The sequence below is a fragment of the Sturnus vulgaris genome, chromosome 1, assembly GCF_052056855.1.
Source record: "Sturnus vulgaris isolate bStuVul1 chromosome 1, bStuVul1.hap1, whole genome shotgun sequence".
In the NCBI taxonomy this organism is placed as follows: Eukaryota; Metazoa; Chordata; class Aves; order Passeriformes; family Sturnidae; genus Sturnus; species Sturnus vulgaris.
This window is the reverse complement of record NC_142243.1, coordinates 106,102,762-106,116,158: the sequence shown is the minus strand read 5'-3', so window position 1 is coordinate 106,116,158 and position 13,397 is coordinate 106,102,762. Positions and strand designations below refer to the sequence as shown.

Genomic DNA, 13,397 nt, shown 5'->3' with positions numbered 1-13,397 from the left:
TTCATTTTAATTTCTTTTTTTTTTTCTTTTCTTTTGTTTTCTTTTTTTTGTTGTATTTTATACCAATTAAAAACTCCTTACTATAGGAAGAACAAATCTGCAGTCTTTTCCTTCTTTCTTCACTGTATCTTAATGCTCTACTTTAATAATATTTCATTAGCTCTTTGAAACCATTCCCTGGGGCAACCTTTTATTATTTGTAAAGTAAATCAAATATCAAAGTACTAATCTTTAGGAAGAAAAATGGGCTAGACTCAGAAAAAAATATTTACATCTTTTATTAGCTTTTTGAATTAAAATTTAAAGTGCACAAGAAGATTCCAAATAAAGTTCTCAAAGCTCTACGGTACCTAAAACCAGTTTCTAGAAACCATCTGCCTGATAACATTCGGAGTACATTAAATAAAGTCTAGGAGTGATGTACCTCTAAGTAGCACTGGGGAAGGAATGTTTTACTTGGCAGAAAGGGACTTGACAAAGAGTTTCCTGAATAAATTGGAAATTAAAAATAAGAGGTGAAAAATCTGGTTATAATGGTATCTTGGAGACCTGCATTAGCTCAAATTCAATGTCTCTGCTTTCATACAACATTTTAAGACAACTCTCTGTTTTGGCCTCATTCAAACCATGCCATAGTGACCAGAGTGAGTATTTTCTTTCTGTCCAAGTCCTTGGAGGTATTTACATTTACCTTTCTGAAGATAGTATAAAGAAGTCAATTAGAATTTACCTTACCTACACATTCAGTATGTGACCTTTTGTGTAAACCATAGAATCCCAGAATGGTTTAGGTTGGAAGGAACATAACAGATCATCTCGTTCCTCCCCTCCTGCCATGGACAGGGGCATCTCTCCCTGGCTGCTCAGAACTCCATCCTACCTGGCCTTGAGCCCTTCAAGGGATGGGGCATCCACACAGCCTTTCTGTTCCAGTGCCTCACCATCCTTGTAGTGTCCTGGTGGGTAGGATTTCTCATTAAGACATAAACAACTCTGCACCATTTTTTTACTCATGTGTGTACAACTAACGTGTAATTACATCCTTCGGAACAACATAGGGAGGAAGCAGGGCGATGGCACAGTAAATGAATAATGATGCAGATAGTTTTGTTCACAAAAGGCTGGATAGTGCCTATGTGGTGATCAATATCTTCTTCTGGTTTCCTATCAAAGCACAGAACTGGTTGGTATTCAGAGCAGCCTGTGTTCATTCACTTTATGTTTTACAGACATTACAGTCATGAGTGTTGCTCAAGTTCACACTCTTAATTACGTACTGTGTGAAGAAAATAAAAAGTGGGGAGGAATGGGGAGATAAGAAAACCCCACATGCTGTACATGAAAAATATTCATTAAATCCCCCAAAAGCAGGAAATTCATTTTCATAAGAGGAAATAAGCATTGCTTGAGACAAACTTAATTTTCTTTTACACACAAATGAAAAATAATATATCCTATACATTAGTTACAGTACAAGTGTGCATATTGTACCCAGAGGGTCCTTTCTATAAAAAAGGATCATGAAATCCTATCAACATACTATATTTTTCTGCTGGAGATAAATCAGGAAGATTAATGAGGTTAAGTTATTGCTGTCTAGTATGCCAGGGAATAAGTTTCTAAATTAGAATTTTAATTGTATGTTTTATTGCAGTCCTCTTACTAATTCACCATATTTCTAAGACCTTTCCTTATACGGTAGTCTTAAAGAATTTTAAAGAAACTAAAGTAATGGACTTTTTAAGACTTAAGTAGGTAAAATGGAAATAGTTCTAAAAGCCTATCAAAATTAGGTTATCTGTCAAATCTTTAGACCACTCTGCAGAATCTATAAAGATTTCTATTCCTGCTGTTGAATAGTACAGGTGAGTTTCAGGTATTATCTTCAGTGTTAGCAAGAAAAGAAGTTACACTAACAGATCTCATAAATAGGTTGGGCTAAAAATATATGGAAAGTAATTCCTCATTAGTTGCTACAGAAGTATTCTATGACCCTCTTTTTTGCAGCCTTGCAGTGATTTAAGATCAAATGGCAATTGGTTATTGTGGACTAAATGTACTAAGTTACCAAGCTATTTCAGTCGCCAATATGTGCAGTTTTACAAATTGCACAACTTCCATTCCACAGGAGAGGAATTCCACATTCTTTCCAGGAAAGAATTCAGGTGGGTTAGTGTAGTGGTTCCAGCCATTCCACATGCTCTCCTACAGTCTCTCAAGGCCACCTCATCCTCTTGATCCTTTTCCCAAGCAACTCCAGATACTGTCAAATATAGGGCTAGGTAGGAAAAAACAACTTGTTCTTGATTATCTTGTTCAAATGCTCTTAGCACATAAAAACCAACCTTCAGCATGGCTGGTACTCACGCCCTATTGCTATTCCTGAAGGTGTGCAACACCTTCACAATTTTCACGGTGACTGACAAGTCACTTCCACTTAAGTTACTTCTCTGTTCTAGTGAGCTAATGAGCTACTCCGTTGTCCCATAGTGTTAACTAAATTTCATGTATATTTCCCAATGCTATTGTCAACTAGAGCTAACTCATGATAAGTGGTGCAAGTACCTATGTTACTCATAGTACTATACTGAAGCAGTTTAATCATTTTAGTATATATTCCTTGTGCTGCTATAGGTTGACTAGACTACCCAGTTGTCCAGGGAGTAGCAAAGCCTGTGACTTTAAAAATATAAACATATTAGGATATGCACTAACTGAAAGCACTGCCTCTGAGAAATGAGCACATCAATGCAATCACGGAATTAGTACCAGATTTTGTCTTACCTGTGTGGTTTTAGTCCTTGTTTTGAAATCCAAGTGTTAAGGCATGCTGCAGTTAGTCAGTGGAGGAGGTAATAGTTCCCCTTCCATTTCAACATGTAATGTAGGCAGTGAGTATGATGTTTAGTGTCTCAAAAGACCAGAAGGACTTTAGCTTTCCTATTATTTTCATGTGTAATGCAGACTAACCTAAATTCACCTGAGAAAGAAAAGACTGTTTCCTACCTCTGGCTATGCAAACCCTTGAGTGAATGTTTCTGGGTTTTTTTACATCAATTCAAGGAGGAGCAACCACTTAAAGGAGCATTGGGAACAATGTCAGGGAAGTGCTGTATGTCAGACTATTAACTCTGTATCTGCTTTAAAACTGATCTGCATCTTATATCTCACACGTAGAAAACCTTATGTAAACTATCAGCCTAATTTTTCCAGAAAAATCTGAACACAACAAGGGAGTTTTAGCAATAACATCAATATATTCTATTTGCAACAGTCTTTATTGGGTTTTGGGTTTTCTTCCCTCTGTGTTCAGACTTAGGTTACAGTAACACACCAGTAAGTGCTTTATTGCTGCTGAAGGCAGTTTACATTGATTAGATAGATTTTCACATTGGCTCTTGCACCAGACATTTTTCAAGGACAGGCACAGTAAAATGTTTTTTTAAATTCCATTATTTGAAAACTGGACATAATTCTCAGTGATTGAAGCTGACAGAGGAGGAAAAGCTGATGGTGAATATATTCTCTAGTGGCAGGCTGTCATCCACAGATGCTCTCAGTGACCAAAGCAATGACTGAAGTACGAAGAGCTGCTTGCATACTGGGGGTTGCCATCAGTGAAATCATTTACCACTGCTCACAAACACTTGGGGAGATCTATTACATACCAGTGATGCATTTTCAATAATTAAAGCTTTCCTCAAAGTGACTAGCAGATTTCTTTTAACATAACTTTCAGTGACCCTTTTCAATTCCTTAATAGTTTAAATACTGAGTTATGAACAAGCTGGATGTGATTATTTCAGTTTTCTGCTAAAAAAAGCAAAACAGCTAATGTTTTTAAGTCACAAGAACATCCTCACATGCCAGATATTTAGCAGATTCTGAACAGTGAAAATCCAGTGAACTGACAGATTTACTGCACTCACAAATCTTGCAGTGTTCATTAAATGAGCCTGAAGATCCTTGTCCTCCAAACATTTATGGACTTGTTTAAATGTGTATTTACTAGAGTTCATAAATACAAAGAAGAGTCGAATGTGACCCTAGGATCTTAATTCAGACTTTCATGGATGCATTTTTTTCCCATCTGTAATCTCCACATGATGCCTTAAGTTTTAATTTTCTCTATTCTGCTTGGATGTGCTTTTCTGATGTGCCAGGGTGATGAAGACAAAACAGTCCTATTTTAGTTGAGAACTCAAGTTCAGTTTCCTCAAACTTCAGGCCCTAAGCATAAACATGGAAAGAGGAGGGCATTTTCATGCAAATGAACCAAAACCTATAAAAGTGTGAGATTTTGTGACCAAGCTCTCTTGGTCATCTTGGAGCCATCCAGGCAGGGGCCACAACTGTGGCACTCACATGGCAGATGTGGCCCTTTGTAGGCCTCTCAATAAATACCCATTTTATTCTGTATGTGTAGCCTCTGTTCCAGCTCCTCTAGGCATCACACATATCAAATGGACACAGCATTAGTGTTAAACTAGTCATGAATCTTCACTTCCAAATTCAAGGCATTTTAGGTATCTAATTTAGCTGCAACTCAAAGGGCTATAGTAGAAATACAACTTTCTTCTCTAGCTAATTGAGTTTAGACAAGGACCTCCACTAGAATCATTGTTGGTTGTCCAGTCTGGCTTAAAGTAGACAGTGTGCATAACTCTCTGCATGTAACTTAAAAACAAATCCAGAGGTATTCATAACTGGATAGGTCAAATTACCAATGTTGTTAAAATACATTGTAATCTGTTTGTTTACAAATAGCAGTGGCAAATGAACATTACCAGTGAAGAAACTCAGAGTCAGTAGAGGAAATCAGGTATCATAAAGACCAATACATTTAAAAACAAATCCACAGGTCAAACTAAGACTGTTACACAGTACAAGAGCATTTCTTTGTACCTACAAATAATATTCATGCTTATTAAGTAGGCAGAGATTTATGATGTCCTTAACTTCTCATTTCTTTGCTTGTAAGAGCTTGCATTTGTAAGAGACTACACTGTTGTCACCTAGCAACTACGAACTATTTTTTTGAAAAGTTGCTGCTTGGTTTTTGACTAAAAATAAAAATACTAATTCCACACTTTACATTTTTAGACCTTAAAGCATTTACGAAGAAGTATTTTTTTAAGTATCCTTATCTGGAAGCATGAAATCTAGGATAGAAAGTGTGTTGGCAAAGATGACAATCATCAGAGATACAAATTTTATTCTGAAGATCTCACCCTGTTCTCCACATTCCAGCCTCTTCAAACTGTACTTTCATATAGATCCTTTCCAATATTTTTTTGCCCTATTAATTTTAAATTAGGAATGGGAATAATCTAAAAAAAATCTGTATTTGCAATGATTATCTCCCTCTCTCATTTGAATTATTGCACTTATTTTGTAGTCTGAGGGTCACAGTGAATAAGCCCTTGGCAAATATTTAATTTTTAATGGAAAACACTACAGTATTGAGCTAAAGCATGCAAAAGTATCACATTCGTCCTAGGATGATCCTCCTGCTGCATCACTGACCAGTTTTCATGTTGCATATAAAGCAGTTCTCTGTAATTAATTTTTCTTCAGAAAGTGTTTTATCCTAATTATTGTAATATTTTGTACTAATAGAGTGGCAGTTGACATGCATACTGAAATGTCTGCTGTAACAACAGCTGTTTTGGAGAGCATTTCATTTTTCAAGAAGATCACAGAGGCTGGGTAGCCAGGGTTCTGTGTGATTTTGAGTTGAAGAAATACTTATTTTAAATTATTTGAGACATGTCCTATACTCATTTTTGGTTCTCCATTGCTCTTGCCAATCATTTGGTGGAGTGAAGCTGTTTGGGGGACATATTTCTTCCTAACAGTCCACAATTTTAAGAAACTTCTTGGGATGAATTAGAATGAATAGCCACAAAGATAACGTGTGGGCTGCTGTGCAGCAGCATCCCTGGAGAGTAATATGTCAGGAAAGAGATTTTAAAAAATTCCCATAATGAAACGTGTATTTCTCACAAGTAAGGAAAGATCTTGACAGATCATCTGTTACGAAATATCTGCTCTGTTCTTTACTTGTGGGACAAATGAGATTTCTCCTTATAATACATTGTGGATTATCACTCTGTTGCAGTTTGTGTAATGGCAGCACATGGGGAATTTAGGAAATGACACTCCAGCTGTCTTTTACAACAACCAGGTTTTTTATGTTTTTGCACTGTAATACCTCTTCCTTCAAATTATCTTTGCTGTACTCTTCTCACTGTAATACCAGTGTGTATCCAAAAATGAATTAAAAAGAAAAATGGATATACATAAATTATGTCTTATTTTCCCTGTGATATGTTTTATTTTATTCACTAATTTATTAATAACTCAAAAATAGATATCTGGAGTTCTTTTTCTGTAATACATTTTCAATAAACAGAGTGAAGTCAGAAAGCAGTAGCTGGAAATGTTTCCTGGTCTTTGCTGTTGTATGAGGTTTGATATATATCTGTTCAAAGAACAGAATTATCCGTGTTGCGGATAAATTGTTAGGAGACAGTTTATCTGTAAGGCTCGTTAAAGTCATCATTGTTTTCAGAAGTTCCAAACACTTGGGAGAAATAGAACTCATACATTGCAGATGAGACACAGACAAATTTCCAAAAGCAGTACATTGCCCATTGTATTTCTTCCCTGAATTCAGCACCATCTAAATCTTTCCCAGTTGCCTCTAGAGATTTACTTTATTTGATTGGTTTAAAGCAATTTTGTAAAAGTTCATTAGTGGGACACAGAGAAGCAAGATGTCCCTTGGAGAATATTTGAGTCTTCCATATTTCAAGGTGTAGGCTCAGAAGCTGTGTTAGCAGGACTCTTTCTCTGTAACAGCACATGTAGTGCTTACTGAATTAAACTCAACACCACTTGCTGGGTAGTGTCTTATGGATCAATTCTGAGCATTAGTCCCTAGGAGAAGGACTGTAAGAAAACTAGAATTTTTAGTAGTCTACTTAGCTGTCTGAAATGCAAAATCCACATCAAACTTTAGATCAGATGAATTGTTAGTTTGTTGTGCCTTTGGAGCTTTGCTGCTAACCCTTTCATCTCTACTTTGTCTTTAACTATGTTTAATTGTTCATCACCCAGCATTGTCTGAGAGTGTGAACTTTGCAAGAAATTGAGACATAGGTCTTTGCCCATGGGAAGTCATTCCTTATGCAGTTAGGTCAGACTGACTAGAAGAGTAATTTCCATCCAGCCTGCGTTGAGAGTGCTCTAGAGTGGGAGGGCCTGCTTGCTTTAGACGCCGTTGGCAAATCTATAATCGGATAACGATTGACGCCTTTCTGGCAAAGAGCCCCGAGGCTGTAAATCATCTTAGGACTCACAGGGTTACAATTCCCTATCCTGGTAGCAGTCAGTGCTTCTCAGAGCTGTACCCAATGATGGGGTGTTATGATTAAGGAGAAATTTATTGGTATTAGTGGGTTTTATAATTTCAGTTTCCAAACCATTAAAAATTTCCTAAGGAAGTGTGGAGAGATGAAGGAAAAACAAATTGAAGCCACTGACAAAGCTTCTGGTTTTCTTGAGTTACTATTTATAAACATTTTAGAAGTAGTCCATGTATTCCTAGGAATTTCTAGATCATAATTTGGAAAGCAGCACTCTATTAACTTGTGAAAAGAATACTCATTTTAGACACAGAATGCTCTTGTGTTTTATTGACTTCAGCAAGAGATCAAGGGTTTGGTTTGACTTTTATGCTCTTTGCTATTGAAAATAATTGGGATTTGAAAAACAACTTTTTTAAATTTGAGGGCAAAAGACGGTAATAGTAGACGATTTTTTGGCCATTATCTGTTTTAAACCACTCAGAACTTATTGAGATCTTGCAAGAGATACAAACTTCCCAATGTTTTCTCTATTTAGTGTGGTACAAAAGATTTAATCTACTGGTCATTCTAGTAAAAAGCTAAAAAAAAATGAGTTAAGTCTGGCCCTAATCATGATAGAATTCCAGTATTCTGCTTGGCAGCTAAGTATTTTTTTACAGGATTAATATTTCAATACAAAATTTTAAAATGTATTTGCATCATATGACTTACAGATACAATGCATAAACTAAGAGATTGTGCAAATTTTACACTCCAGAAAGCACAGGACATATAAGGCATAACAACTTGCTTGCTGCCCTTTTAGCAGTTTCTGTGTTTTATTAATGTAAAAATAAACTTTTAGCGCCTTCAACTTTCTTATTTACATGAGATTTATTAGCTAAAGGGCAGCAGTTCAGTGAATATGAGATTATATCTTTCACAAAATCACATTGATTCAGTTTTCTGACAAAGTAATCATCATGGTGGCGTCATAAATTGTGCATAAGAGAAAAAAATACATGTATACTCGTTGAATCCATGTTTTTTTAAATGCCTGTATATGTTTTCAACCATGAGGTCATCTGTCAACAAGTCAATGAAACTTGGGGTATGTCAAAAATAAAACATACCAGTACAGTTTGTCATTTGTACATTGAAATACTGGAGCAGCTCCAACACTGATGATGAAACTCCTTCAGCTTCACGTGTGTGTATGAGAACTAGACAGGGAATCTGGATAGCACAAGTGAAGGACTCTCAGTGCTGCAAGAACGTAGATTTGGAAAGGTTTAATAGCACTTCACTTGCAAATAATTCTTCTTGCTATTACACAGATAATCTCATGTCAAATTTTAAGTAACATCTGGAGCTATGCATAAATGCCATTTAAACAGGAGACTCATATTTTTGCTCAATAAATGAATCAGTTAAATGACACTTTAACAACAATACCCACAAGTACTGTTTGCCTTTCTCTTTCATTTCACCATAAGGTAACTGTTGCTGCATGCTTTTCTTAATGTCACTTTCTTTCCTTTTTTCAGAGTTTCTTTGAAGGACAGTCTGCACCATGGGATTCAGCTAAGAAAGATGAGAACAGAATGAAAAATAGATATGGGAATATCATTGCATGTGAGTGTTGACAACATAATTGTGCACTTTGTTAACATCCCTTCAGATCTGGATAAGAATGACCACCAGCCTTGTGCTCACATCAGGCTTATATTCCTTTTCCCTAATTAAGAAGATAAAAATGAGGGGAAATGTTACTTTTTTTTTTTTTTTCATGAGAAAACTGTCAGATTTAATGCGTTTTCTCAACTGCCATTCTGTATACCTTCCATTCTGTGATCAGCATTTGGCTAATGGAGAATGACACTGTTAACCAGTACTCAGCTGTAACAGGTCCCAGATTGCCCCTGTCAGCTTAGCATAAGACTACCCATGATCACATCAATAACTTGGTATTAGGTTCTGGATATTTTTAGGAGCAGACAATACTGGTGCTTAAGTGTTCCACAATAACAGAGACAACTATCATGGCTTATGGTAGGCAGACTCTAAGGAAAAAAGGTAACCTTTATGTATTACTTAAAATTACGAGGCTTAGTAAGGATTAGACGTACTTATATGACTAATGACTTGAGGAGATGATAACATGCTTTGGTGAGTGAACCCTAAATCTTGCATTGTGAGAGTTCCAAAGCGTTGTGACTAGAGATGTTGCACATGAACGTGGAAGCAGGAAATGCATCAACTTCAGTAAAATTATATTGTGTACACACTACTCTTGTTGCACTTAAAGGTAAGTTCTCAGTGTATGTATGTAGGAAATGATCCATTCCCTGTTTTTTCCACTTTAAAATCTAAATTCTAAGATGAGGAGTGTATGTGTTTTTAACAGCCAGACAGATAAGCATGAGCAGGTATAAGCAGAGAAATAAGCAGCTATCACCTTGTTTTGTAAGCATGAAAATGAGGGGTGGTGTTTAAGGAGGGATCATTTAATGATGCTGCTGAGTTCAGAAATCATACAGAACCCCAGGTACATGGGACAGCAGAGAAGAACAAGCCGTGCTGATTGTCTGAGCATTTGGAGGACCTGTGGGAGGAGTATGTAGTGCATATTTGCACTAACTTCAGCACCTGTCCTAGGTGCTTGTCCAGGCACATATCTGCCTAGGTTTCCTCATCAGTGAACCACATGGACTCTACAGAGAGAAGAACAGGTCTTCTAGAGAAAGGGCTCCAAAACAGAGCCCATTTGAATGCTTCTGAATCACCACCTCAGGAGGTACTCTCTGCAGTGCACATGTGACGAGCCTGGACAGAACAGCTCCCAACTTAGTGACCTACAGTAGGAGATGTGAATAGGGCCCAGCTGGGCTCAGGCTGTCTGGAAGGAGAAAACGGCTCTGTAGCTTGCTGCAGAATGAGAATCCACAGGAAATGCATATGGAGGCAGAGGAAAATTAAGCAAGAGATGATCTGCCACATGGTTTTGAGTGGATGTGATAGTATTGCTGTGAATTTTGGACGTACGCTGTGCTATATACTGAAAAAGGAAATTAAATCTTCTGGGGAAATGTGATTATCATGATGGCTGGCACATATGCAAAACCAGATAAGTTAGCTAGATACGGTTTTGCTTGTTTCCCTCCAAGCAATATTTAATGTGTAACTTGTTATTTTGTGAGGCTGTAGCAATACATTATATGAGTAACAGCTAATCATTTGACTAAAGATATCAAAGACAAAGGTAAGAAATACAAAGCAGTTTTATGCTTGTCCTTGCTTTGTGAAATTTTTTCCCAGTCCAAGTCTATTACAATAGATCTTCTCTTCTAGTCAGGTTTAGCCTGTCACTCCCCTCTTTTGATGTCATGTTAGACATTGTCTTGCACTTTGACACCCTTTGGTTAAAGAAAACTAGAAAACTGATAGTGCTTTATGTCTGAGGTAATCAAGTGATGAATAGCCAAGGGAGAACACATAAAAGATATTAGATACACAAATCAATGACAATTACAAGTGATAGTGAAGGCTCTCTAAGAGGCCAAATATAACTCAGGACATTTAGATCTCTATTTACTTAAAATGTCCTCAGCATTTAGCATAGGGAGAGAGCTGGATGGAGTTTTTGTCAATAACACTTCCTGTTTATGTGGCTGTGAAAACGAAGACAACTCAAGTGAAAATTAAGATCTACTAGAAGTAAAGGCAGTATCTTAAAAGAAAAGCTGAAACTGCCTACGGTTTGTCGTTCAATTTGTAATTTCTTGCTGTTAAATACGTGTATGCAAATGGAGTAGTTAACTTTTTAATTATTTTATGTGGTTTTCTCCTGGATAAATGATTGCATTTCTCAGAGTCTGAGGGTACAATGTGAATGGTTTGCTTCTGAAAATTTGTCCCAGATAATTGTATAAAGTATATGCCTTAGCTTAAAAGCATTTTAATAAATTGCCCTTTTATGCTATGTTCAAACACATAAAAATACAGTGGTTTAGATGCCACTGACTATGGGTACATGATTATAATCAAATGTATATTTTTTCTTCAAAGCATTTTTTTCTATCCATTTACCCTCTTTGTTTTAATTTTTCCCAAGATACTACTGTTATGTTATTGCTTGTTGTCATTATTGTTCTCGGAGGGAACTAAAACAATAGTACCAAGCATCCAGCATTGCAGCAGCTTATCAAAATTGTAATTTGCTTTATGTTACCCAAGTGATGTGCTTTTAATTGGCTGCAAGTGTGCCCTATCCTCTGTATGACAGTGGCTACAAAAAGTTGAATCACGATCACAGTCCAGTCACCCACAGAAAACATGTCCTTTACTGAACAAAAAACACCTTTGTGTTTTCTCATTAGAAACTAAACCAAACATGAACCTGCTAGAGATTCATTTAGCTTTCATTTCCTAAGAAAAATTGTGTTTCTGCCATAAGTGTGTAGGGTTAGGCATGGATTTTGGTAAAATTTATTCATTTTTTCCTCAGGAGAGATCTTGAGGGAATGGGAAGGGTTCTGTATTTATTTTTACCTAACTCAATATTGACTAAATGAGAAGAGAGTATTGATCACAGCTTTTAAAAGCAGCTAAAGATTTTAGGTGAGACATTTATAAAAGGCTTGATTTGCAGAGAATTGGGAATGCATGTCCCAAGAAAGGGTCATTGGCTAGGCATGCTAATCAACCAGGTGCTCAAGGGGCTTGTTAGAGATCACAGTCTGCAGGCTGGCATACACATGTTGTAGGTAACATGAGGCAAGAGAGAATTAAATGCTTACATTCATTATCTATTACCATGTTCTACAAAGATACATTTGTTCTAAGATAAATCATTTTAAAAGCTTAAGTGATCAGTGGAAAGTTAAATTAGATCTCCTAATGCAAGGGTATCAAAATAACAGTGAGATGGAAAAGAGAGTATTTAAAAGCTGCATGAATTGTCAAAAGCAGCTGAAGTATAAAGGAAAAAAATACCTTAAAAATAAAGACAATTTACCTGGAGACTATTTAAGAATTAACACACATGTTGAAGAACATGGTTTGTCTACCTCTTAGTTTTAAATCTGCTTGACATAAGCACAGCCCAGACACAGTAACATTTCTTTGTGTTGACAAAAAGATTTTTTCTCGATTTAACAAGCGTTGCCATGCAGTAAGGAGTTAACTTGAGCTCTCAAAGCAATCAAAAAGGGAGTCACTCCAGTTCCACTGCAAATAAATGGGTATTGGACAGTCCATTACCTCCAGAATTCCCAGAAACTTAGCTGAGAATGCAGTGCTAAAAAGATTCACATGAGAAGAAAAAAAGGAAAGAGATGATATGAAGATATAGGTATGAAGTAACTTCTTTATTTTGCTTAATCCAAAGCAAGAGTTATTGAAAGGAAAGTTCAACAGAATAACAGAAATTTAAAGAAAGTATATTGCATATTATTTAATTGTATAAATCAGTCAGATAACAGGAAGTTACTTTTTTAAGATGCTTCTTAGAGGGAAATTTAAGCTTGTTTTATCCAGTATGGAACTCATTTCTAGGCAAGTGATGAAATAGGGGTTTCAGTTGCCTTTGATGCCATTTCAGGTGACCTGAGGTATCTGTGCAAGACCAAGGAATGCAGCACAGTACATATGAGACATGCGTTATTCCGTAGTGGCAGCTGAATGCTAGGCAGTGTATCCTGCTATTAAGTGGCTGCATAAAATGCCATAAGATGTTTTTTTGCTTAGACAACTGTACCCTGCCCTCTGTAAGTCAAGGAATGCAAAAGTATAGATCTTTACTAGCCTGAGTTGTCCTGGTGAGATTGCCTGTAAGGCAAGCATGTGAGAAATCATGAAAATATGAATGAAGATAGACCATGAGTCCAAGCAAGCTTGACTTCTGAGTCTGCTGACTTTAGCAGAAGTTGGATCAGGTCCCAAAACTGTAAAAGCAGCAGCAATGGCTGGAGCTTAGAAAGTTCCTTAGTATTTTTCTTAAGTAAGATGGATTTTTAGGATTAAGGTCCTGTGAGCCAAACCTCT

At 36.6% G+C, this 13,397-nt stretch overlaps 1 protein-coding gene across 9 annotated transcripts in view; it reads left to right on the top strand.

The window, feature by feature from the left end:
- PTPRM (protein tyrosine phosphatase receptor type M) overlaps positions 1–13,397 on the top strand; it is a 439,008-nt gene that overhangs the window by 369,304 nt on the left and 56,307 nt on the right. For all 9 annotated transcript variants that reach the window (XM_014871229.2, XM_014871224.2, XM_088173300.1 and 6 more), the window contains one exon: positions 8,900–8,987. In XM_014871229.2, the coding sequence (XP_014726715.1) occupies positions 8,900–8,987 (88 nt within the window). The remainder of the gene's footprint in view (positions 1–8,899; positions 8,988–13,397) is intronic.